At 38.4% G+C, this 23,073-nt stretch overlaps 1 protein-coding gene across 11 annotated transcripts in view; it reads right to left on the reverse strand.

Annotated features, from left to right (window-relative positions):
• Positions 1-23,073, reverse strand: part of TRAK1 (trafficking kinesin protein 1) — a 127,604-nt gene that overhangs the window by 8,269 nt on the left and 96,262 nt on the right. For 7 of the 11 annotated variants that reach the window (XM_071561335.1, XM_071561341.1, XM_071561343.1 and 4 more), the window contains 10 exons: positions 22,572-22,672; positions 21,655-21,763; positions 19,760-19,838; positions 19,133-19,263; positions 18,574-18,648; positions 17,372-17,509; positions 15,698-15,774; positions 13,443-13,679; positions 12,322-12,638; positions 7,764-8,093 (listed from right to left, as the gene is read on the reverse strand). In XM_071561335.1, the coding sequence (XP_071417436.1) occupies positions 7,764-8,093; positions 12,322-12,638; positions 13,443-13,679; positions 15,698-15,774; positions 17,372-17,509; positions 18,574-18,648; positions 19,133-19,263; positions 19,760-19,838; positions 21,655-21,763; positions 22,572-22,672 (1,594 nt within the window). Of the gene's footprint in view, positions 1-1,473; positions 1,568-7,763; positions 8,094-12,321; positions 12,639-13,442; positions 13,680-15,697; positions 15,775-17,371; positions 17,510-18,573; positions 18,649-19,132; positions 19,264-19,759; positions 19,839-21,654; positions 21,764-22,571; positions 22,673-23,073 lie in introns of all 11 variants that reach the window. The other 4 variants (XM_071561338.1, XM_071561345.1, XM_071561339.1 and 1 more) reach the window with 2 other exon arrangements.

The following is a 23,073-nucleotide window of genomic DNA, read 5'->3' on the forward strand; positions in this document are numbered from 1 at the left end:
CTACTGCACATCTGTGACATTTCTCTTGTGCCTGTGATTAGGTTCTTTAAGAATGTATGTCCTTAGCTGCATAATATAGCAGATCTTGAATGTTTCTGAACCGTTTAGTAAATAAATTTCCTGACAAATGCAGCCACAAGATTGCCACTCTGACGATGTATCAGTGGCTTGGGACAGAAGCAATACAGCTCAATTTAAAAAGTGAAAGACTTAGGCTGATTTCTTTCTTCTTCACAGAAATACTTCTGTGGCTGTACCAAACTGCTATAGAATGCAGCTGTGATCACTGCAAAATAACTACAGAATTTTAGAGCCATGCATCTGAGAAGCTGGTTGAAAAACACCCAGAGTTAAATATTACATCAAAGATATCATGATTGCATAGGTTCTCTTACTTAGTAACCAAATTCAGCAGTGGTCAAAAGACATGCACAATAAAAACCGTGTGCAGCTCCCTCCCCCTCAGTCCTACCCAACCCTCTGAGCCATTCCCTGATTAAGCCACATTTTAATAGCACAGTACACAACTACTTAACACATTGCAAAGGACAGACAGACTTGCTTACTAGACCAGACACCATTCTGAACTTCAGAGAAGCTTAGCAGAAGCAAGGCAAGTCTTAATCGTGGCCATGTTCCCTTTTTCATAGACAAAGTATCACAGCTCCAAACCAGTGTGTGTGGTTAGGCAGCCCTTTCAGAACACATATAAGCAGTGTGTGAAGGGGAGAGCATGGGGACTGTGAACAGTGGAAGCAGAAGTGGCTAAGCATACAGTGTGAGGTAACTTCTAGTTAGCGCAGGAATGTACTGCTGTACATTGAAGGATGTTCCTAAAAACCCACAGGAGTGTCATGTTAACACTCAATTGTTAGCACAGCATAACAGAACAACAAACTCTACTTCACCTCCAGAGATGGTAATTATGATGCTTCAGGAATCCAGTTGCTTTAGAGATTAGTGTGAGCACTATAAAAGCTATTACAAGGGAGCACAGCCTAGCAATCATGATTCTCTCCATATTGTAGAGAGTTATAAGAAAATCTGGAGAAACAGCTCAAATAACTGGACAGGAAAAATTGGTTATTTAGAGAAAACACAGGACTTGAACGTGAATCAATTAGAAACAAAGCAGTTATCCCTGGATGATGAATAGAGAACAGAATAAAGCAATGCTGATTTAAGACTGCAAGCTCAACTCAAAGCACACAGCTGTAATACAATCAGTGCATTCTCCCCATTTGTAATATCCATTGGGCATCCCTTCAGATTGGAGACAGGCACATTGAAGATACATAGCTGCATTAGCAAAAGCAAGACTCATTGGTATTAATGAGTCAAAGATAGGAGAAGGCTGCTAAAAGTTGAGAAATCACTGACTCTAATAAGAGGGAACAAATTGAAATGATAAAAAAGAATTATCCATTTCCAGGATGTATTCCACCCTCAAATACCACTAAGAAAGTCCTGTACCAGCTTCATCCTCCATCAGTCAACAATGGGGTGTATCATATTGCTGTAGCATTTTCCATCCTTTGGACACAGTAAAAAGAGTGAGAACCTGTTGCTGTAAATGAACAAAGTTTATAAAATAGAAACAAAATAATTCAGTCCTAACTCATTAAATTTACATATGAACGGCCATTTCCTGAACTTCCTCATGAGGAAGTAATACATTTTTATAATAAGAGACTATCTTCATATATACAGTCACCAAAGTATTATTTTTAATATAAGCACCCATTCCATGTAACTGTGTCTGAAACCAAATCTTTTGCTTATACCCACTTTTTCAAAGTAGTAGCAGTTTAACGACCAGGCTTCATATCTGTATGAAAAAGAATCTGTACATAATTCAGTGATTAACAAAATATGCAGAAACATCGTGTGATTTCATCCATCAGGGAACCTGTGCAAACTGTGCGTTTTCCCCCTAAATTAAAGCTAACCCTAAGAATACTGCTGGATCATGTTTTATCTCTCATGAATTAATGATTCTTTACTTTATTAAGCTTTCTCAAACAGTTCATAGGCATTAAGGGAAAAACGCAAAACGTTATAGCTGAAAGGGACTCTTCTGCTGTAAGCACAACACTGCTGTAAAAACATCTTTCAAATACTGCAAAAAAGGCAGGTTCCAGTCGGAGAGCTCCATCTTGTGGTACAACAAACAGAGCTTTCCTCATTCAAAACGCAAAGCTGATTTTGTGTAGCTCAGAGCTGTCTCAAATCCCACTTCAGGACTCAGAGCTTACGGACCACTCTGCCAGGTGTGAACAGCAAAATAGGTATGTTTAGGACACGAACCCTCAAAAGGCCTTTTAATCCCTGTTTCAACCAGCTTGTGCAGAGGAAGGTACAAAGTTGCAGTAAGTAAACTAGTGGCTCGACCCATCCACAAGAAGATGTCAAGACAACTTGAGTTTGAGGAAGATTTTTAAGAAGTAGCTATACTAAAACACCATTAACTTTTGTACCATTGGATTCAAACTCAAATTTGCTGTTAGGCTCAAAATAACAATGACGAGGCAGAAAGCTCACAGCAACCAGTAAACCTTTCTTTTATATAAACACCTTTTCTGGTAAATGCAGATTTATTAGGAAATTAACTTTAAAAAAAGGTACTGGAAATTAACTTTTAAAAATTTATTAGGAAATTAACTTTAAAAAATTGGAAATCTTTAGAGGATGACTTGATCCAAATTGGCATACAAGTGAGGTTTTAGTCCAGTTCTGAAGCAAGTCACTCTGCTCATTATTTCTATGGCATGATTTAAGAAAAGAAGGAAACCTGATTCCCTGATCTTCGATCAGACAGTGCACAGACAATATTTTAAAACATAAGAAGTTTATTTTATTCCTGAATGGAAAAGAAAAGCTCTGCCTGTTTTGAAAGAGGATAATGAAGAACCATTAAGAGGCATCTAGGGGTGAGAGCTGTGATATCCAGTGCTGCCTGTACTGCAAATGCATGGCTGACAGAACAGGGTATGCTGAAGCTGATGGCTGGGTTAACTACCACAATAAAAAGGAGATGGGTGCTAAACACAACAGCTGTAAAATGTGCGCATGCTGCTCTTCTAAAGGTGTTTAGGTGCTTTCACAAGTCCTTCAGAAAACACTGGTTTCATGGGTAACTGTGAGTACTCAAAACCTCCAAGAATTCATACATCTGTGCCAGGAGTGTGACTTCTGTTATGTTTCTTAAAAAATAACATTATTTTCTGAATACCTGCTTTTCCAAACTTCTCATTTATTTTGCCTTGGGAAACGGCAAGAGAAGGAAAAACGAACAAAGGCAGATATTCTTTAGATAGGGTTTTTTCTGGCTGAGGTCACCTTCTCATATGTATATATAACCATGGAGCACAGATGTAAAAAGACTTCAAAGTATTTAATGTGGCTTCAACATGAATTTATGCAGGCTAGGATCCCCAAATTAAAATTCTAACATTTTAACAGTGTAGACAACAACTGCTGACAGACTTTTCTTAAAGAAAAATTTACTGCAAAATATTCATGCCATTTGAAAATAAGATATATTTAAATATGCATCAATACCTTAGTTCTAAGAAGAGTTACAAAATGTTTTTCTTTTCTCTACAGTGGTAACCTTTTAGAAGCATGTACAGTAATCCTTCTAAAAACAATTCCAACATAAGACATTCATTATGTGTTTTTGTCATTTTAGGCATCTTTTGGAAAGATCTCCACATCACGATTAAGATCTAAACATGAAGAGTGCTGATCCCATAATGTGTGCACATGTCTATTCAAAGCAATCAATCAGTGGAAATAAAACACAAGTACTGGAAGACCAGTTCATGCACCCAATACTGGCAGGCAATTAAGCACACACTGTAGCCCTTCTAACTTCAACATTAGAATATTCATAACATTATTAAGTACTTTGAATGGTTTGGGGTTTTTTTTTTGTTTGTATTAAATTAATTAAAAAACAAAACCAAACAAAAAAAAATAACCCAAACAATCCCTCCTTCCACAAAAAGTTGTGTACATTTTTATAACATATTACATTTTCTTTGATAGAACAAAAAAATATACTGAGGTTACTAAAAATCTGTGCTGCAAAAATTACTTGTCCTAGATGGTATTAAGAACACTGTTCTGTAATTTCTTTACAATTCCAATTACACTGAGACTGTACATAAGTGATTTACAAATTTCAACCTGTTCCTGGGTATTAGGCTAGAACTGCAACTCTGGAATTTACAACCCTACTCAAAGTTAGTCTACTCATACACAACATGTGGCTCCAACAGACCAACTAAAGATCAAAAAGTACAATATGGATTAATTTCTTCTGAAATGTTCAGTGCCACAACTGGGATAGAATATGCACTTATGGTGACGAAACTATTTTATATATCAATGGATACTACAGGTTCAAACAAAGGGACAAAAAAATTCAAGGATCATATCATAACATTTTCTTATTTAGCCAGAATGATTCCTGCCTCTATCCATCACAACAGGAAACAACTCATACTTTGTTCTGAGTACATTTGTTCTGGGTGCAAGGCATCTTTGGCACCAGCAACGTTTGCTCTCCTGAGCCTGATGGTTGAAATGATTGCCCTTGGGCTCACCCTGAGCACTGTGCCCACCCAGAGTGGCAGCACAAACAGGGCCTCGTGAGTTCTCTGCCAGAGAACATCCCCAGTGCAAAAATGGCAAGATATGAGGCTCGGAGCACATGAGCAAATGAAGGGAATGATCCTTGTAGGCACTGTATTACTGCAGACATTTTGGTTTGAGGCTACAAGACCTGCAGCTCTGGACTGGCACATTTGATGGCCTGCCAACAGCAACACAACAATTTCTGGCTTTTACAAACCTCTTGAACTGGATTTTTCCACAATGGAGCTATCCTGGATTATAAGCAAAAGCACAATCACTAAAGACTATATGCAAGACATTCCTCTCCTTCCCATCTTTATTTTACTTCCACATTCTCTAACAAGATTTTGTTCTGTATGTTGCCAACTGCAACCTCCCTCGGGATCATGGAAGCAACGAGATCGGAACTTTGCACTCGTGACAGGGCTCTAAGGAGCCGAATGTCCATACGCACCCCTACCTGCCTTGCATTTCTGACAGAGATATCCAGGGGAAAGAATGCTGAGGAGGATTTTTCAAGGGAAGCAATGGCTGCACAACATTTAAATACAAAATAAATTCAAAAGCTAAGCATGCATGTCTCCTTCCAAAAGGAAGTCCTCCGTGGGTAGATTGTGGATCCTAAGAAGTACTGCCTCGTTAGTAAGTCCCTACTCTGAAAACATCCACAATTATCTTCTCCTCGTATAACATCTGACAAATTGCTGCAACAAAAAGCAGATACAACAGCCTCTACTTCACTTGAGCAATGCAACCAGTGATGAGGTAGTAGCTCAAGGATACTCTTAAATTCTAAGCAGTCTAGCAATTTGAAAGGAGGATGGGAAACTAAAGTTTTCAATACACTTGTTCATTCTTAGTTGTTAATTTTTGACCAATTTACTTCTGTAATGTATTAAAACTACGTAGCAAACAATACGAGGCGAAGGAAGATTGCTAGAACAATTAATAGATTTTATGTACTCTGTCAATTTATGAGGTAGGGAATTTGCTTAAAAACCTTGTCTGAGATAGAGTTTTCCCATGAAAAATCAGCACTAAGCAGTACATAACCCATTAATACCAGTGACCTGTATTCAGATCATAATGGAGACAGAAGATGGAAGAAAATACCAAACTTTCTTGCCAGTTTATAATCACAGAGCAGGACTACATTTATTTTTCTAGTCCAAAGAAAGAACTCTTCCAAATTATTACCCAGAAATGTTTTACTAATCCGTTCTTAAAAAAAAACAAACCAAAAACAAAAAACAAACCCAAGGAACTAAACTATATCCTTGTTTATGTATAGCCCATGACAAGAATATTTCTATATTTTTGACAGGTTCCTGTGTTGAAAATTCTTACAGATTGAAAATTGATCGAAGTGTAACCCAGGCAAGTTTTTTTGCACAATTACTGTAACCTGAGTACATGAAGAACTGCTTGTTCCCTTCCTCTTTGCAGCAACACATTTTAAAATTAATCATATCTTCTGTTGAATCTTTTATTCCCTAGATGCAAAAAATTGTCAGTTAATTCAGTCTTTGATTGTATCAGTTTATATTTCCTCTTATCTCCAAGCTTTTCTTGCTGTTGTTATTCGGACTCTTCAAAATTCTAAAAACCTGGATGGTATCCAAAATGGTACACAACTCCTGCAGAGGCATTATTTATTGCCAGATGAATATAAAAAATAATATAAACATTATTGCTGGGCAATAGGTCTCTTAGAACAAAGACAATTTTTGGCAGTGGAAAGGGAAGCTGAGGGGTTTGAATGCTAAAGCACTGGAACAGGCTGCCCAGGGAAGTGGCTGAGTCACTATCCCTGGAGGTATTTAAAAGACCTGTAGATGTGGCACTTAGGGACATGGCTTAGTGATAGACTTGGCACCGCTGGGTTAACAACTGGACTCAATGATCTTAGAGGTCTTTTCCAACCTTCATGATTCTATGATTCTAAGTTTCATCTTAACACAACTGACTGCAAAAAGTAGCTTATATTCAATAGCTGAAAGCACTGAACTGCAATTGCAGTGAGAGCTGCAGATACTCTGCATTTCATGCTAATAATAGAAATATTATTGCTTAGCCCTGAGACAATCTAATCTTCTGAAGACCAGCCAAACATTAAATTATGCTTTATCCCAGAAAAAGAAGAGGGAAGTAAGTGTCTCCATTTAAAGTAGTTACATAAAAACAAAAAGTCGGGGGTGGGGGGAAGAGTTCAGGTAATTTTCTGATTCTGGATTAAATATAATTATTTACCAAAGACAAATCTTAATCAAGATTATACAGCTTATTAAAACAAACCCCCCAAACCCCAAGAATAGAAAAACCCACACACAAACTCAAAACACATCTATAGTCTTGAGAATCTGTAACCTTGTGCAATAACAGACTGCCAATGTCTCTTCAGAGTGTTAATAACTCATGCAGTACTGTGTCACTTAAAAATGTTTATGTCTTAATACAGTATAAATAGGAAGGACAGGATTTAACAGTGTGGTGGAGAGGGAATGAGGGAAATGTCAATAGTCACTGCATAAAAACATCCTCTTAATTTCCTTATCTCAAAAGGACTTTAAAAACACATAACTGTATCTGAGGCAAGCAAAACTTACAGACTTTGGTGATTTTCGAGGCACTTGCATTTGTTTCAACAAAGGCAACTTAGGTGCACCTTTAGAGTACTAATCATTTAGTCTACAAAAATCTAAAGCATGGCAACATCTCTTACGAACAGTCAGACGAGTATCTGCACTATAGTCATACAAAATATATGTAATCTATACATTACATACACTGAACAGCGTGCACTAAATACACATACAAGTTGCACATGTGCCACACAAAGGTTTGTGAACAAACCACTTCCTTTTAGCAGCCTTCTCTTATCAAAATAGAGTAAAATATTGACCAAAGATGCTGTCACTGAAAACCAAATTAAAATATTATCAAAGAAATGATTTTTGAGCCAATGTTAGAATGGTTATGTTCTAACCACTGCACGCATTAACGTGCAGATGCTACACACAAGGCAATGTTATGGATGCTGTTCTGGAGAGACGTGAGAATGGCCCAGTAATCAAAATCCTGTAAAGATGTCAGTTTTACTGGACTTAATGAGTTTCCCTCACCAGACCCCTCATCATCGTCCGTCGTGGACTCCTGCATCTCCTCTGTGAAAGCCTGAGAGTGGCGGGGATTATTCTTGTTGTCTGAAACAGTCACTTGTGCTTGTGACCTCTCACCTGAGGTCTCTGTGTGCTGAACTGGCGTCGAGGTAGTTAGGCCCTTGTAAGAAATGTCACCTGTCTCATCTTCCTCATAGTCATTAAGGCAGTACACTTCATCCAGGTCCAGGTCTAGGGTCCTGAAGCCCTTAGTGACAACTCCGGGCCTTGGGTCCAGGATCCCACCCAAGTGAGGCTGAGCCAGCTGCTGCCAGTGGTGCAAAGTGGCAGAACCTTAAAAGGGAACAGAAAGACAACCAAACTAAATTAGTAATCAATCCAGGACCTATAAGAGAGAAAGTCCCGTTTTGTTTATCCAGAAGACCAAAGGTTTGGGAACTCCAAACCTTTAATGCTTCTGGGTTTAATATTTCTAGGAAGACATGCTACAAGACAAAACTGCTTCACCTCTGCTTCAGCATTGCCACATCAACATGAAATAAACTGATCACAGCAGCACTTAGGCAAAGCCTGCTGGTGAGGTGCAGCATCCTTGTGCACATGCACATCCCCTCCCACTAAATATTCTCATCCGCTTCAATTCATGGGATTGAGCAGGAGCAGGAAGAACTCACATTTTACACTCGATCTGAGCATCATCACAGAAAGCTCTAAGAGGAACATATGCCACTTATTCCCACATTAGGCTCACACTAAGGTGCTGAAAACATGCCAGAATTTACTAGCAGTGGCTAGCAGGAGGAACAGTGGTCACACAGATTGCACAGCAATTTCAGCTGTGTACCATATGTTAGAAAGCCCCAAAGCTTCAGGCACATGTAAGCAGGTAATACCTCTGATCTATACATCAAGACTAAACACCTGTATGGCCCCTATGCTACAGGAACTCAACTACTGCATAACTAAATGCTACTGTACCTGTAGCTTCATCCTTTGCAGAAAAATGTTTTGAGGAAGGAGGTACATTTTACAGAGAAAAGTATTCGATATTCGTGTTTAATAGGAGACAATTAGTCAGAAACAGCAATGCATCAAGACAAATTGTTAAATACACTGAGATGGGCCCAGTGAAATCAGGGGAGGATTTATCTGATTCCTCAAGTAGCAATTAAACACTGCTCACAAGGGTCTGTGTTTTCCTATGTGCCCACTATCACTACTGTATTCAAATATGTGACTTAAAACAACACATGTCCTATGACACAAACAAAAAAAATCTGTATTTTTATCTCTGCCAGCTCAAATCAGAGCATTTTTGTTGTCTCGTTCCTGTCCCCTCTTCCCAAAGCAGAATACTCACTGGCACACAAGTGCCTCACCCATATTCAAAGACCAAGAATGTTCAGTTTGTTGCATGGTATATGCAAAAATCTAAACAAGTGGAGAAGGGATGGCTCATGTGTATTGTTTTCCATCTGAGAAAAATCCTATGGAATGAGAAAAATTGTCATTTCACATAATGATTTCTTATTTCAGGAAGCTTACTGTGGAACATGATGTGAACAGGGAAAAACTCTCCAGAATGACTGGGATCAGTGGGTAGCATTTTAATTAAGCCTATCTCACTTCTTTCTATAATTTTTAGCTTAGAATAAATGGATCTGCTAGATTACTTAGGATAATGAGCCTATCTATTTTTTCATTTAAAGTAAGTGTTGAGGGACTAAAGAAGATTGGGATCCTTGAAGGTGAAGAAGAAACTGTAACCCCGAAATAAGTAACTGTAGAGAAGAGACATCCCTATAACTTGTATTTACTTCTCAATTGTCACAAAGGCCAAGTTTTTTTGTTTCTATATAAAAGAAATATCCCAGAATGTGAAGAAATATCAGATATTGTCAAGCCTTAACCAAGGTTTGCTGTCAGACTATACTCCAAGAATTAAGGAAAAATAGAAATCAGAATTTCTTTCTGCAGTGCATGCAAATGTAAAAAGTTAATTAACTTCTACGCACTAGTTTCTGAAGCTGTAATCTTTTTCACCTTAAATCTCAACAAATTTCATGCTCAAAATAAACTCTGCAGAAGACAAGCATTTAATTGTTACTATACACCATCTCTTTCCATAGGAAAGATATTCACCAAAATATCTGCACCTTGAGCTTTAATATTTCTATTGAATCTACATGTTGTTAATTTCTTTCGGAAACTGGAACTCAAAATGGCTTAAGCTTCATCACAAAAAGGAGGATATCTGAGTTTAATCTTGATCTAATAAAATGTGTGCAAGGGGTCTTTAACTTTGTTATACAAAAAAATTAACACAAATGCACAAAGCAATACAACAGTTGTAAAAAAAAAAAAAAAAGAAAAACAGAAAGGTGGAAAAGTCAAAAGAAGTGGGAAATACAGCATCTCCTTGGTCTACATTCAGTCACAGGCACCTACTAGACCGTTTTGCAAATTATGTTATCAGAAAAAGTTGGCATGAGGGAATTACTGTGTAAGAGTGGGACTGCCAAACTGAAGGAAGAAGGAATACAAGAAAAAAATAAGTATATGAATGGATTAAATTATTTTTTCCTATATTCCTGATATCTCTGCATGATGGCATGCAGACTGTAAGGGTCAGAGAAAGCTCAGAAATTCACAACGTGTTGCTGCCACAACTGTCAAAGTGGGTGAAGACATATTCAGTTCAAGGTTCCAGTTTACTACAGGACACAGGTAGTGTTATTTTGTGCTTGGGGCACAACAAGCTACAGATGCACAGTTTAAAAACAAAGGGAAAAAACCCCAAACACTAGACTGTAACCAAAACAAGTCACATCAAGCAATCCTTCTGTTTTGACTAAAAGAAAGCATGGGTTGGGTTTTTTTAAAGGTGCAAAAGAAGATTAATTTCTTAGTATTTCTGTCACTCCATTTATTTTACTATGGGATTTAAAAGACTGCTTTAAAAGGAGTAAAAGTCATTAACCTGAAATTTATTATAGAACTAACTTTTATTTCTTCATGGCATGAACACTCTTAGTAAAACAGTAATAAAGCCAAAGGCACAACTACTGATAACAGTCTGCAGGTACAGCAGACTGTTTTACCCCAGTAGACTGAAAGCATCCATGAAGCTGAAAACAAAAATAAAGTCTCATGACAAATACTTGGGAAAGAAACCAAGCTGAAATGGAGAATAGAATCATAAACATGTAGTTAATATAAGTTAGCAAACAGTAAACTTATGAAACAGGCAGACACACAAATAAGATCTAAAACCAAACATGAGAAGTACTTTAAAAGGAGCAATAATTTTAAGAAAAAAATGACTCAGTGAGAACAATGAACAAAACCAGGAAAAAAAAAACCCAGACAGATAGAAAGATGATATAGACTTTAAGAGTTTATTGGAAGAAAAAAAGTAGATATAATGGGATGGTGACATAAATCTATTACAGTGGTAGCAACCAGAAACAAAGCTGGATCATCAATTCCCTCATGTGGTACAAGAACTTTTATGACCATTTAAAAGCAGCCATGGAAACAAACTATGAAAATCTGCTAGACAGTATGGATTTGTGTGCTATGGCTACAGTTTCATTTGAATAGGTAGATACAGTACATCACTTTCTTCAGGACTTAAGAACGGTTATTTCTGCTTCTGAATATGTGTCATGCTAAATGTTCCTTATATATGAAATAAAGTAGTTCTAAAAAGATGAAAAAAAAGGAACTGCTGCAATTCAAACACACACAATTGCAACATAAAACAAGAGTTTTGTTGAAGAAAAAGAGAAAAGCCAAAGTTAAATGTTGGTAACTAGTGTGTCTGTAAAACAGGAAAACTACTGGAAAACAGCTTCATTTTGTTTAAAACCTGGAGGAATCTACTAAACTAATTTCCAGCTACAATCTGAAAGAATTGAAGAAAGCCAGGCGAACTATACAGCACATGGTCTGCCAGCTTTTTTAGACAGACTACTGAAATGAACTTAGAAATAATGCTCTAGCCCTGACTGTCATCTACGTGTATCTTGCCTTTGCCTGAGATAGTATGTGAAGTAAAATTGACTTAAAAATCCCCACCTCTTTCACACATGAAACAGAAAGCCATAGTGCCTCATGTGTGACCACTCAAACAGCCACTTAAAGTCCAAAGATTATTTTTAATCACTAAAACAGCTTTCCAACTGGACTAATTAAAGTAGGTAAAGGCCTTTCCAGACACTAATTTACAGAATTCTTGTTGTTTAGGTTTCATATACTTATCCACCATCCTTTCCCAAGTATGAAATGGCAACATTTAGGTCAGTTGTAAAGCTGCACTGCTGATATGCATGTGGTCTGTAATATTTACTTTAGTGCCTTGGCTGGAGTTGTTTCCTAACACTTTTAAGGCTTGTGGGAAAACACAGTAGTTAGAAGATCTCAAACCAACAGCGTGGATTGCTGTCTCTAAAGTAAAAAGAATATGTATTGCAAAGATTTCCTGCTTTCTGGTGATGGATAAGAGACCACAAAGAGTCACTAAGAACAACAGATAAAGGCCGAGGCCCTTTGTTATCACCTTCTAGTGGTTTCACAATCTGAAGCTTTTCTGGCAGGTAGGAGCGACTGCTGATTGACATTCCTGAATATCCAGTGAATTCTGAAAATCTGGAGTGGGTTCCCAGTGACATGATGCTCTCTGTGGGGGTAACAGAACCACTATGGAGTTCTCCCTTCTCTGCCAGTTCCCGCAACTTCCTTTCCTGCTCTTCTTCAAAGAACTTCCTCTCCGAGAGGTAATTCTCCCGTCGGAGGGACAGCCTACGAAGGGCAGTTTCGAGGTCACTGGAGCCTGGAGTCCCTGGAGTCCCAGGCTTCTTCATCCTGTCCTCATTTCTAAAACATAACAGGGGACACAAAAAAAATTAGGGAGAGGAAGAAAAACATTCTTAAAAATGCTTAAAACTTCCACATGACAGTTTTACACCAGTACATTTAAATTACTCTGTCTGGGAACAACTTGCTACTTGTCTGGAGAGCTCAAAGGCAAACACCAGTCTTTTGTTTCTCTTTCACACCAGAACAGTTTTGACATCTACTTTCTGCTAGGAAACTCCTGGTTGGAAAACCTGCATTTTACTTAAGAGCTTACTCCTACAAAGAGATGAAACTACTTGTTGTTAATCTCAGACTTAGACAAACTCAAGTAAGCAGGATACGTCTTACAGGGCCAATGCTGAAATAGCACAGTGAGTCACAAGAGTTTAATATGCTGTAAAACATACATTGTTTTGAGATATTAAGTCATTTTTACTGAAAAGAATATACAGAATAGTGTGGAGCTGTACTGGTGGCTAGAAAAACAAAGTTTCATTCACAAGTTTTCATATTAGGTAACTTACAGACACACACTATTTATTTTTAGGATCAAAAAAGTTAACTGTAGCTGCAACTGAGATCAGAACTCACTGGCATTTATGTAAAATGGTAAAAACATAATTAAGTGCCAGCCCACAGTTGCAAAAACAGGGTGGTTTTACATAATCTGGTGATGCTACATCTCAGAACAGGTATGAGTTGCAGACACTGATTGACAGACAGTACTTCCAAAAAGGATTCCTTTTGAAATAAACTTTGAACAAACACTTTGCCTTTATGTCAGAAACAAAGCAAAAGCGACTCCAGCACTACAGTACTGACCCATTGTCAGAGGATTCTGTCTCTAAGATGATGCTGTTGGTCTTGTTGTCTATCATAATGTTAGAGATGTCTCCCCCATAGAAACTGGACCGTGGAGTGCTGACACAGCTGGAAATGACTGAGTTCATAGCAGAGGACTGGTTAGAGCCTGGGATATTCATTGGTGAAGGAGTCATGGATCTCTGCTTGACAACTTGATTGACATTTCTCACCGTCTCAAAGACCCGCTTCTGATGACTGAAAGACACACAAACAGTTACTAATCACACAGGACTTCTTACCTTAAGAAGGAACAGAGAAACAGGTTATTATCAGCCCTTCCTATTCACAGCTCCACCAATCACCGTGTTTTTATGTATACTTTCTTTAAAGTAGTATGCACAGGGTCCTGTACGTCTTACAATCTGGCCACTACTCAATCCATCAACACAATTCTTCCATCACTCTACAATATTTTTGACAGAACATTTGACAGTTATGTGTGTAAACCCTTTCAAATATTAATATAAAATAAGTGAAAGAGTACTTCAGTAAATCAGTTAAAAATGTTGCAAAGCCATTATGTGGCAATGAGTTTTTAAGAAACAAAATCGATCTCCATTCAATTCTCAACTATGAGCTGGCTAATACATTTTGAAAAGTAATTTGAATTTACTCTCCTGAGTATCTCTGTGCAAACAAATCTCTTTGAAACCAATTTCTAAACCCCTTAAATAGTAGCTTTTAAAAAAGAAAAAAAAAGAAAATAATCCCAGAAATATAATGGCCCAAGAGTCTAGAAAGAGGGTGTCAAGGCTAGAAATTTAATTTTTTACCGAACTCTACAGTTCATTCTTTATCACCACTGTCCTGATACCATAACAAACATGGTTCACCTGCTTCAAAATTAAGATCAGATGACACCTCAGCAGAAATATTCTTGACAAAATAAAACTGTCCTACATCATGCTAAAGAAGTGCCATTGCTGCTTTGTTTTACAGTTCAACAGTGGCTGAACACAGGAACAGCACATTCCTTCAGGGTGAAAGGTAACATTGTCAGGATGTAACAGCAACAGCATGTCTTATGCTATTTAAAGTCACTCAAATTTCTTTCCTTCTGTCCATGAGTGCTCAACAGTTGCACCCTTTGTGTGTAGGCTCCAGGTCTGTAGCTTTGTATCTTCAGGAGGCTGGATCTAAGGCTTATGAATAAACAGCCCCACGGAGGTTATGAGTACTACCACTGCACAGATAAATAAAACCAAGACAAGCCACGCAACCCAAAAAAAGTATCCTCCTTTGGTAGATGCAAAGCAATATAAAAGACATTCTAAAGAAGTTAAACAAGCTTTAAGTTTGGTTATTTTGGAAGGATAAAAGGATCCTACAGGGTTTGAGCATGCTCACATCTTACTGACCTCACATTCTTCTAATCAACATTTCAGTCCGTCAAAGCCTCATTTACAATTCTTGGCTCATGCTCAGTGAAGGTTAATGTATGCGTCAAGCTTTTCATAATTGCAATTAGAAGGTTTCTGGGAAGTGCCTACTGTACCTTCCCTGACTGTCCTTTCTTTGTAAACTCTGTTTCTCTAACAGACCCTGCAAACTGGATTAACTTGTTTCAAATTAAACAATCCATGCTTTGTACAAATGGGTGAGATAAACCCATTGAAATACACAGGCAAGTGGCGTCAGCGAGGCCATTTCTGCCAGGCTGTATCTATCTATAGCTTCTGGACTGCCACAAGCACTTAACTTGTTCCAAACTACTCTCTTGTTTAATTCAAGAGAACTTTAGCATAGGCATAATGGGATCACACTGTAAGTACCCAGCCATTCCAAATCCCCTTCTACACTGATGCTCTCCCTGTAAAAACTAGATGAGATCAATAATCACCTGGTATAATTGTTACAAAACCTGAAGAGAAAACCCACTAAATTGAATTCCTCTGCTAAACATGGGAAGGAACCTAGCGTGGTAACACACAAGAAAAGAAACCTTTTCTCATTCTCACCAATGAGGACAAAAAGTTTTTAAGACATGGCAAAACTTATATATTGGCGTTTTCTTTTGGCAACTTTAGCAGAAAATAAAACAAACTCAATAACCAGACAATTTATTTTCCTTTCTCTCTATCATTCACACTTGGTGAGATATACTTCCTTCTAAATCTCTAGCTCTACTATTTCCCATCTTTCTATATCTTAACCAATAATAATTAACTTCAGACATAATCAGTCAATTAGGAACCAAATCTTTTCAGTCATACGCCAAGTCAGGAGAGTCGGGTTCATCTAAATGCAATTCTTTCCTCATTGACCCTTCTATCTCTGCTGCCAAGGAATCCTGCAAAAATAAGCACAAAAGAGAAACAAATATAGTATTAATAGGTTGTCATTTCAGCAAATAATAAAATTACTTATCTATAATAATAAATAACTAATAAAGAGTATTTCCAGGAAAAGAAGGAAGGTTTAAACATTAAAATTTACTGGAAAGCTGGAAGACTAAAGTACATTTTTAGAATACTGATAAAATATGGCTTAGCTTCATTCTGCTACAGTTTTTACCAACTAATGACATATGATATCTGTCAAAGAACGTAAAAAACCACCCCAGGCAACAATAGAATTCAGGTGCCTCAACTTCCCAGACTGAATTCCCTACTCAGCAACACTCACCTCTCACGTATGAAGTTATGCTCAGTGTGTTTTCATTTAAAATAAATAGACCACCACCCAATCATCTACAAAGGTGATGTGGTCTTTGGCATAAAGCATTACATACTTCCTCCATAAGGTTACAGGTGACAGGCCATCAATTTGCCACAGCTGGTCAGTAAGTTTTACTGCTGAGTGCAGAGTGTCAACTATTTGCAAACCTAAATGATCTTGCATGCTACGATTCAATATTTGAAAATCATTTTCACACAAAACACATAAACCTATCTCAGCACAAGCATACTTTTTGCAGCTTTCAACTGTATTTGTGCAAGCACAATTTATATTATCAAATATCTGCACTTTAAATTGGCCTATGTTCAGTGTCAGAAGGGAATAAAAAAGGCAAGCTAAGCCTTTGTTGACAATTTACTTCTTGTGAGCACAAATAAAATGTGTTATTCCTCAGCAGCAAGACAAGACATGGCTAAAGATAAGGAGGGCCAGATTCTGCAGCTTGATTGCATTAATGTAATTCAAAAGAAACCACTGATTCCATTGCCTTCAGAAGCAATGGAACTATCTTAGAGATAAAAAGGCAAGAAGAGCCAGTCACAGGGCACGTTCTTACTTGCTCTTTCTTTTCTAATTTCATTGAAGTATTGCATATTTTCTGTGCTTTAAATGTCATAATCACATGAAACCAGGTAAACAAAGTTGATGACACCTGTGAAACTGCCATAATTTGTTGCTATATTATTATTTTAATGAGCCATTGCCTTTTCAGTGACCCCAAACCAAGAAAGTATGTGTAACCCTATTCAAGTGCTGAAAAACCAGAATGTATATCATGACAGACTAGAAAGATGCCATGTCTGAAAACCATTGTTAATAGGAAGTTGTATCTCCAAGAATACTGATGCAAAACAGGAAGCTCCTAATGATGACCAGCACCGCAGTACCAGAGATGCATAAGAAAGATGTACAGAACCATCTAACAAGCTATTAATGCTACCCATGATACACACAGCAGAAGCACAGCCAGCTGCAGGCTGTATGTAATACTGCAGCGAAACCAAGTAGCTGCACAGCACCACTACTTCAGAACCAGGTATGCAGAATTGATCCCTTAGGTATTCTTTAACATTACATAAACAGACATTTCACCTACACTTATGTCTGGCCCAGCATGCTATCCCTGAAGCTGTAAGTCAGATGCAAATACACTTCCTTTGCTTGGTTGTTTTCTGGTGTGTGCAGGTTTTTTCCTTGGATCTGCTTACCATAGGGAAGAGACCGAGAGAGTGGTACCGGCGTGATATAGCATTTGGCATTGTCTTGTTTCTAAGGTTTTTCAGCTCTTCTTGCGCCTCATGAAGCATTTCCATGCACTCTGCATACTTGTCTTCCAGCTCTCGCAACTGTAACACAGAAAACAGTCCAGGACCTTAGGGGGTGCACTATTAGCATAAAAAGCCTGCACATTCTTTTTAAACTGGTAGGCGATAATGGGAAGAATTTTCCACTTAAAAGGAACTGAACTGACTGACTGTAACTGAACATCATTAATAACATGGGCTAGTAATGGGAAGGTGGGGGTTGAGGGGCACGATGTGGAAGGAACTGTTTGCTCCATTTGCCTCCCGACATATCTACACAAAGCCACTGCCAAAGAGAAGATACAGAGCTAAAAAAAAAAGTATCTTTTGTCTGATCAGGTTTAGTGCCTAATCACTGCCATGATGACCACAGTGGCAAACAGCACGGGCAGAGGACATTTCACAATGTTCCAAAGGACTTCAGGGAGTTCATGAACCACTTCCACAACATCCCCTGGCAAAGGGGCAAAGTCTGAAATACCACAGTCCTACAAATTTCATTTAAAAAAACTACTTGGCTTAGAAACAGAGATCCTGTCCATTTTCTTTCCTAAGAAAGTGATGGAGAACCATGAGCTCAATATTTTTGAAGCACCACAGACACAAAAGGTCCACCAGCAGGAAAAGTTTCTCTTGGCATTCCCACCTTCAACACCAAGTAGTCCAAGCACAAGACACATCCTAAGAGGATCAAGCTTTATTCATTCTATTTTGTCCACTTTGTTCATGTGAATATAGTGCCCAAAAGACAGACAGCCATCCTGGACTGACTCCAGTTAATTCACGGAACAAACTGAGCTAAAATGAGCTCTTCCACATTATCTCACTATTCAAAATAGGCTTAAACTCCCAGACTAGAGAAGTCAGCCTCTAAAGGGGTTCCTATACAGCCCATAAGCCTCTGTTTTTCAAAATGTGTGTTAGTTGAAGGTGGAGGGAATAGGAAGGAGAAGGTTTTGAATTCCACTAGGAACATAAATGTTCCTTCAATTCATACACATAGGCAAAATAATTTAATATTTCTGATCCAGCTTAGACTAAACCTCTTGTGGCAAAGCGAACAGTAACTGCCCTGCTACGACATTATTGTCTTACTATGTACTCACCTCTGCTGTGAGCTGTCTCTGGGCATCTTTAGCTGCTCCCAGGTGCTGGACAAGTTCTTCATTTTCAACTGCACACTAAAATATGCCAAAATATGTTAAAAATACCGTGATGTTTTGTCCTGTGATGATATTTGTATAAAAATTCTACCTTTTCTCAAACCCTCTCTGCAGCAGTATTAGTCCACATGTTTAAAAAACATTTAATATGTTAACAAAAGAACATGCAGCATCAGACTGTACCCTGCTAAATTAACATCCAAATCAATGTGTCCACTGAAATACTTGCACTGATACTCCTGCCTTACCAGTGTTACTCAGAGCAGAATTTTACATGCAATATTTAAAATAAATGTAACCATTGCATTTGACAAATCATATATGCATCTTTTAATAAATTAATCCTTTCTAGTCAAGTATGTTAGATATTAAACAGCAAACAAGGTCAGCCACATAAGGAGGGTGGAAAATTTCCTTTAGGCTCAAGTACACAGAGGGTTGTAACCTGTCCTCCAGCTACATTAGCAGCAAATAATAGAAGTCTCACAACTGGGTTCCTTACAGCTTTTGCCTTTTTCTGCAGATCAACTATCTGAGAGAGAAGGTGGGTGATTTCTTCTTGCTGTCGGGCGGCATCTTCAGTTTTCTTTGCTAACTCCTCGGAGATATTGGCAATCTGGATGTTTGCATCCCCTTGAAGGTAAGTGATTACAATTAACACCACAAACCCAAAAGCAGAAAAGTAAGCATAAAGATGTTCTTTTGGAGCATCACTTGATTCAGCAAAATCCTACCCCAATACACAGTAAGGCATTTTTGAAAAATAACAGAGGAACACAAAACCAGAAAGACAAAGTGCTCATGCTGCAAAGGAGATTGTACTTTCCCTTAACATTTTCAATGCAAAACTATTTTTAACTGAGGACTCAAAACCAGAAAGACAAAATGCTCATGCTGCAAAGGAGATTGTACTTTCCCTTAACATTTTCAATGCAAAACTAATTTTAACTGAGGAAGATTCAGCTTACAGCCAGCATTTTCCACTGTTAAATTTCAGCCAGAAATTTTCTACTCACAACCATTTCTTTATGGAAAATAAGAACCACAGAAAAACATGACTGACTGACTGACCTGCCTGGGTTTTTTTTACTGAACTACCTCAAATGAGAAATATAAAGTAGGGACATACTTAGCTCTTTTACACAGTCATTTACAAGCTGTTGTTCTTTTTCTTCGTAAGTAATTGTTTCAGTCTTCAGCTGACAGGCCTGTTCAAGAAATCCACATCAAATATGCTACATTAGCACATTTGTTCTTTGTCAGTCTCTTGTTGCACTTCCATCTGCTTCAGAAAGACTATAGCAGATCTGCTATTGTAATCACTCCTTCAGGAAGAAAGTGAGAATCTACATTTTTTGCCTGCCCTCCCTCATGTTCTGGAAAAAGGGGTGAAGTGAACATTCAGCAGAGACACTACTGTATGGAGAAACTTGCATCACTATCACCGTATCCCCACTAGATGTCACTTGTGTATTTTGCACTGAAAGTGGGAAGAAAGAAAAAATAAAAATAACAAACTCTGAAAACACAAAAGATGAGCATGCAGAGCTTGATCTGGCAAAGCTAGGTATCATCAAAAACTAAAGAAATGCTCAGTTTAAATGACTGAATTAAACATTCAAGTATTTAGAAGACATTCAGATATTATTTGAAAAATTCTGCTTCTTGCACCATAACTATATATCCCACAAAAAAAAAACCCTCAGTGCCACCTCCTTCCCTGCTTTTGCTTCGCTGCTGTGGTTTGAGGAGTGCCAAGAGCATCGTGGCCACAGCCAGCTGGTTCTGTCTGGCACCACCTCAGTGGGTCTGTGACCTACTCCCTGTGCTGGGGGACAGCATCTGCAGAGAACTGCACAGCTCACAGGTTTAAGATTTGGCTTCATCCTGTGCCTTCCTGGCACAGACTGCATCTCCCTGGATGGGAAGGCAGGTGTGGGGTTGCCCTATCAGCTCCTGACACAGAGGCTCTCTCAATTCTAACCCTACTTTCATTATTCTCAGACCATCTACTGCTCATCTTCCTTGAGCAACTTCTCAATTAAGTGTAAGCAGTCTCTGCGACATCATGTCTTGTGCACGAGTGGGACACTACATTTACAATGGGCCCTGCATTTGCAGCAGAAAATAGTAATGACACTTTTTATACATTCATTCTTGGATCAAAAGTACCTCTTTAGTTATACTCTGCTATATGTTTGCAAAGCAGAAACGTGCTCCCAAGGTTTAAAAGTCGCATTGAAAAATGTAAAATTATTCACTGTATTCAATTATGAAGTATTATTGCTGACAGAGAGCAGCAAATTAACGTTTTAAAAGTGCATCATTTGTGAAACAAACAGAATATTGACAGAAATAAAAGTTAAAAAACCAGATTCAACTTAAAATATTAACTGCCTGAGTTGAAACACAAATTGAAGAAAGTTAATGCAAATTTAGGGTAGCAGTTATTTTGATAAACACTGGATTTGTATCAGAGAGACCATGCCAGACTACAAACTTCAGATCTGCAGCTGAAGTCACACGTATCTACCAGGTCAGCTCTCTTTATGATCTGTTTCAAAGTGCAGTGCTGGACTCCAAAATCTGCCTATGCTCTTGCACATTGTTTTGGCACAAAAACTGCTTGGCATGTAGCTTCGCTCAGGAAAAATTTATTCATGGAAAGGATTAAGGATTGGAAGAGACCACTCAGGGCAGTGGTGGAGTTACCATCCCTGGAGGTATTCAAGAAAAAACTGGACGTGGCTCTTAGTGCCAAGGTCTAGTTGACAAGGTGTTGATCAGCCAAAAGTTGGACTCCACGCTCTTGGGGGTCTTTTCCAACCTAAATGTGTAGCTTCCACATTTCAGCCTTTCCTTCATTTAGAAGGATAAAGGATGGTGGTTAAACAGCTACAGAAAGACCTGTGTCCCATGTGGAATTACAAACTCTTAGTTAGACTCTGTCAACTTTTAATACCTGTAGTTCTAGCATTTAACTGAACAACTATATTAAGCAAAACACAAAGGGAGCAGTTTCACCTCAGATCTTAGCACAACATTTTCCTCTTCAAGGTCCTTGAGTTTCTTTTGAAGAGAGTCCAAATGAAAGTAGTTCTGGACGGAGGAGGAGGATTCATTCCTCTTCAGCCTTGTAACAAAAGCAACAGTTTTAGCCCATTTTTACCTGTATTATGGCCAGTCTTGCAGAAACATAGACTGAACAGAGGACTCGAAACAAAACAGAACAGAGCCATATGAAAATACAGCCTATTCATGCCACTACTTTGGGGCAGCAATAAATCTGCAGTGAATTTTAAAAGAGAACATTTAAAAAAAATATTTATTATTCCAGACATTTCTTATGGGAAAGTCATTCAGCCAAAACAATGAGAAAAAAAACAACCTTACTACAGGGAACAGCCCAACAGCTCCTGATTAATGCAGCACACGCTTCACAGAATGCAGCAATAACTCTGCAAGGGCAGACAGCCCCTCAGAGCCTGCAATGCTGTTCAGCCAGCTAATTGCCTGGAACCCAAGCTATAAGCCGTGCTTTCTCTCTTTCCCTCTGCTTGGAATTTTTCCATAGTGCTTTCAGGTCCCTCAAGCACAAAGGCTATACATGTAGCATGTTCTAGGACAGCTTGCAGATCTATGAGGTGTACTGAGCTAGGGTCAGTGGGACCCACGTCTGCCTCACATTCCTCTGAAAGCTGCAATGCTGCATCAGCAGCTTGCCTGCATACCTTCCCCTCCTGACTCTTTAGGTACCTGGATAGCCCAGGTGGTTCAGTGCAAATCCTTCCAGCTGGTGCCATACACCAAGTTCCAAGTTCCATTTATAGGTCCAGCCAAGACAAGGATAATTTTACTACTTTTCAAAGCTATTAAATTGTCCAAACTCGCCATGCTTAGTAGCAGATGTAAGGTCCAACGCTGCAGATGGATTAACTTACGGGGTGGAACAGACAGATTCTGGCTCACTTTCCTCAGCAGCACTGGTGTAGAACTGGAGCAGTTCATCTTTCATGGACAGCTCATGCCGCAACTGAGAAACCTGCACAGAGACAGAACTTGCAGATCACTAAGTTCATTTTCTAGACACATTCTTAAGTAAATCCACTACAAATTAGCAAGTTATTCATCCTCCAGTAATCAACTCCAGAACAAATGAAGAAGCCAAGACTCAAACAGACCAGAACCATTTCTGTTATTTCTTAGAAAGAAAAAGTGTACCTTTTAAATTAGCCACTAAATGTTCTTTTTGAAAGTTAAAAAATGTCATTATCTACTGCTATGCTTCTCTTTCACCTTCTCTAAAATGAGCAATCGTGATTCACCCTTGCATTAGCCTACATTCACATTCAGGGTAATGGATAAATTGCAACGATACTGTAAGCAATTAATGTGGCACAATCAAGACAAACATGGCAGATGCAGACATTTTTTCCTCTTCAT

The sequence above is a fragment of the Pithys albifrons genome, chromosome 7 (assembly GCF_047495875.1).
Source record: "Pithys albifrons albifrons isolate INPA30051 chromosome 7, PitAlb_v1, whole genome shotgun sequence".
Lineage (NCBI taxonomy): Eukaryota > Metazoa > Chordata > Aves > Passeriformes > Thamnophilidae > Pithys > Pithys albifrons.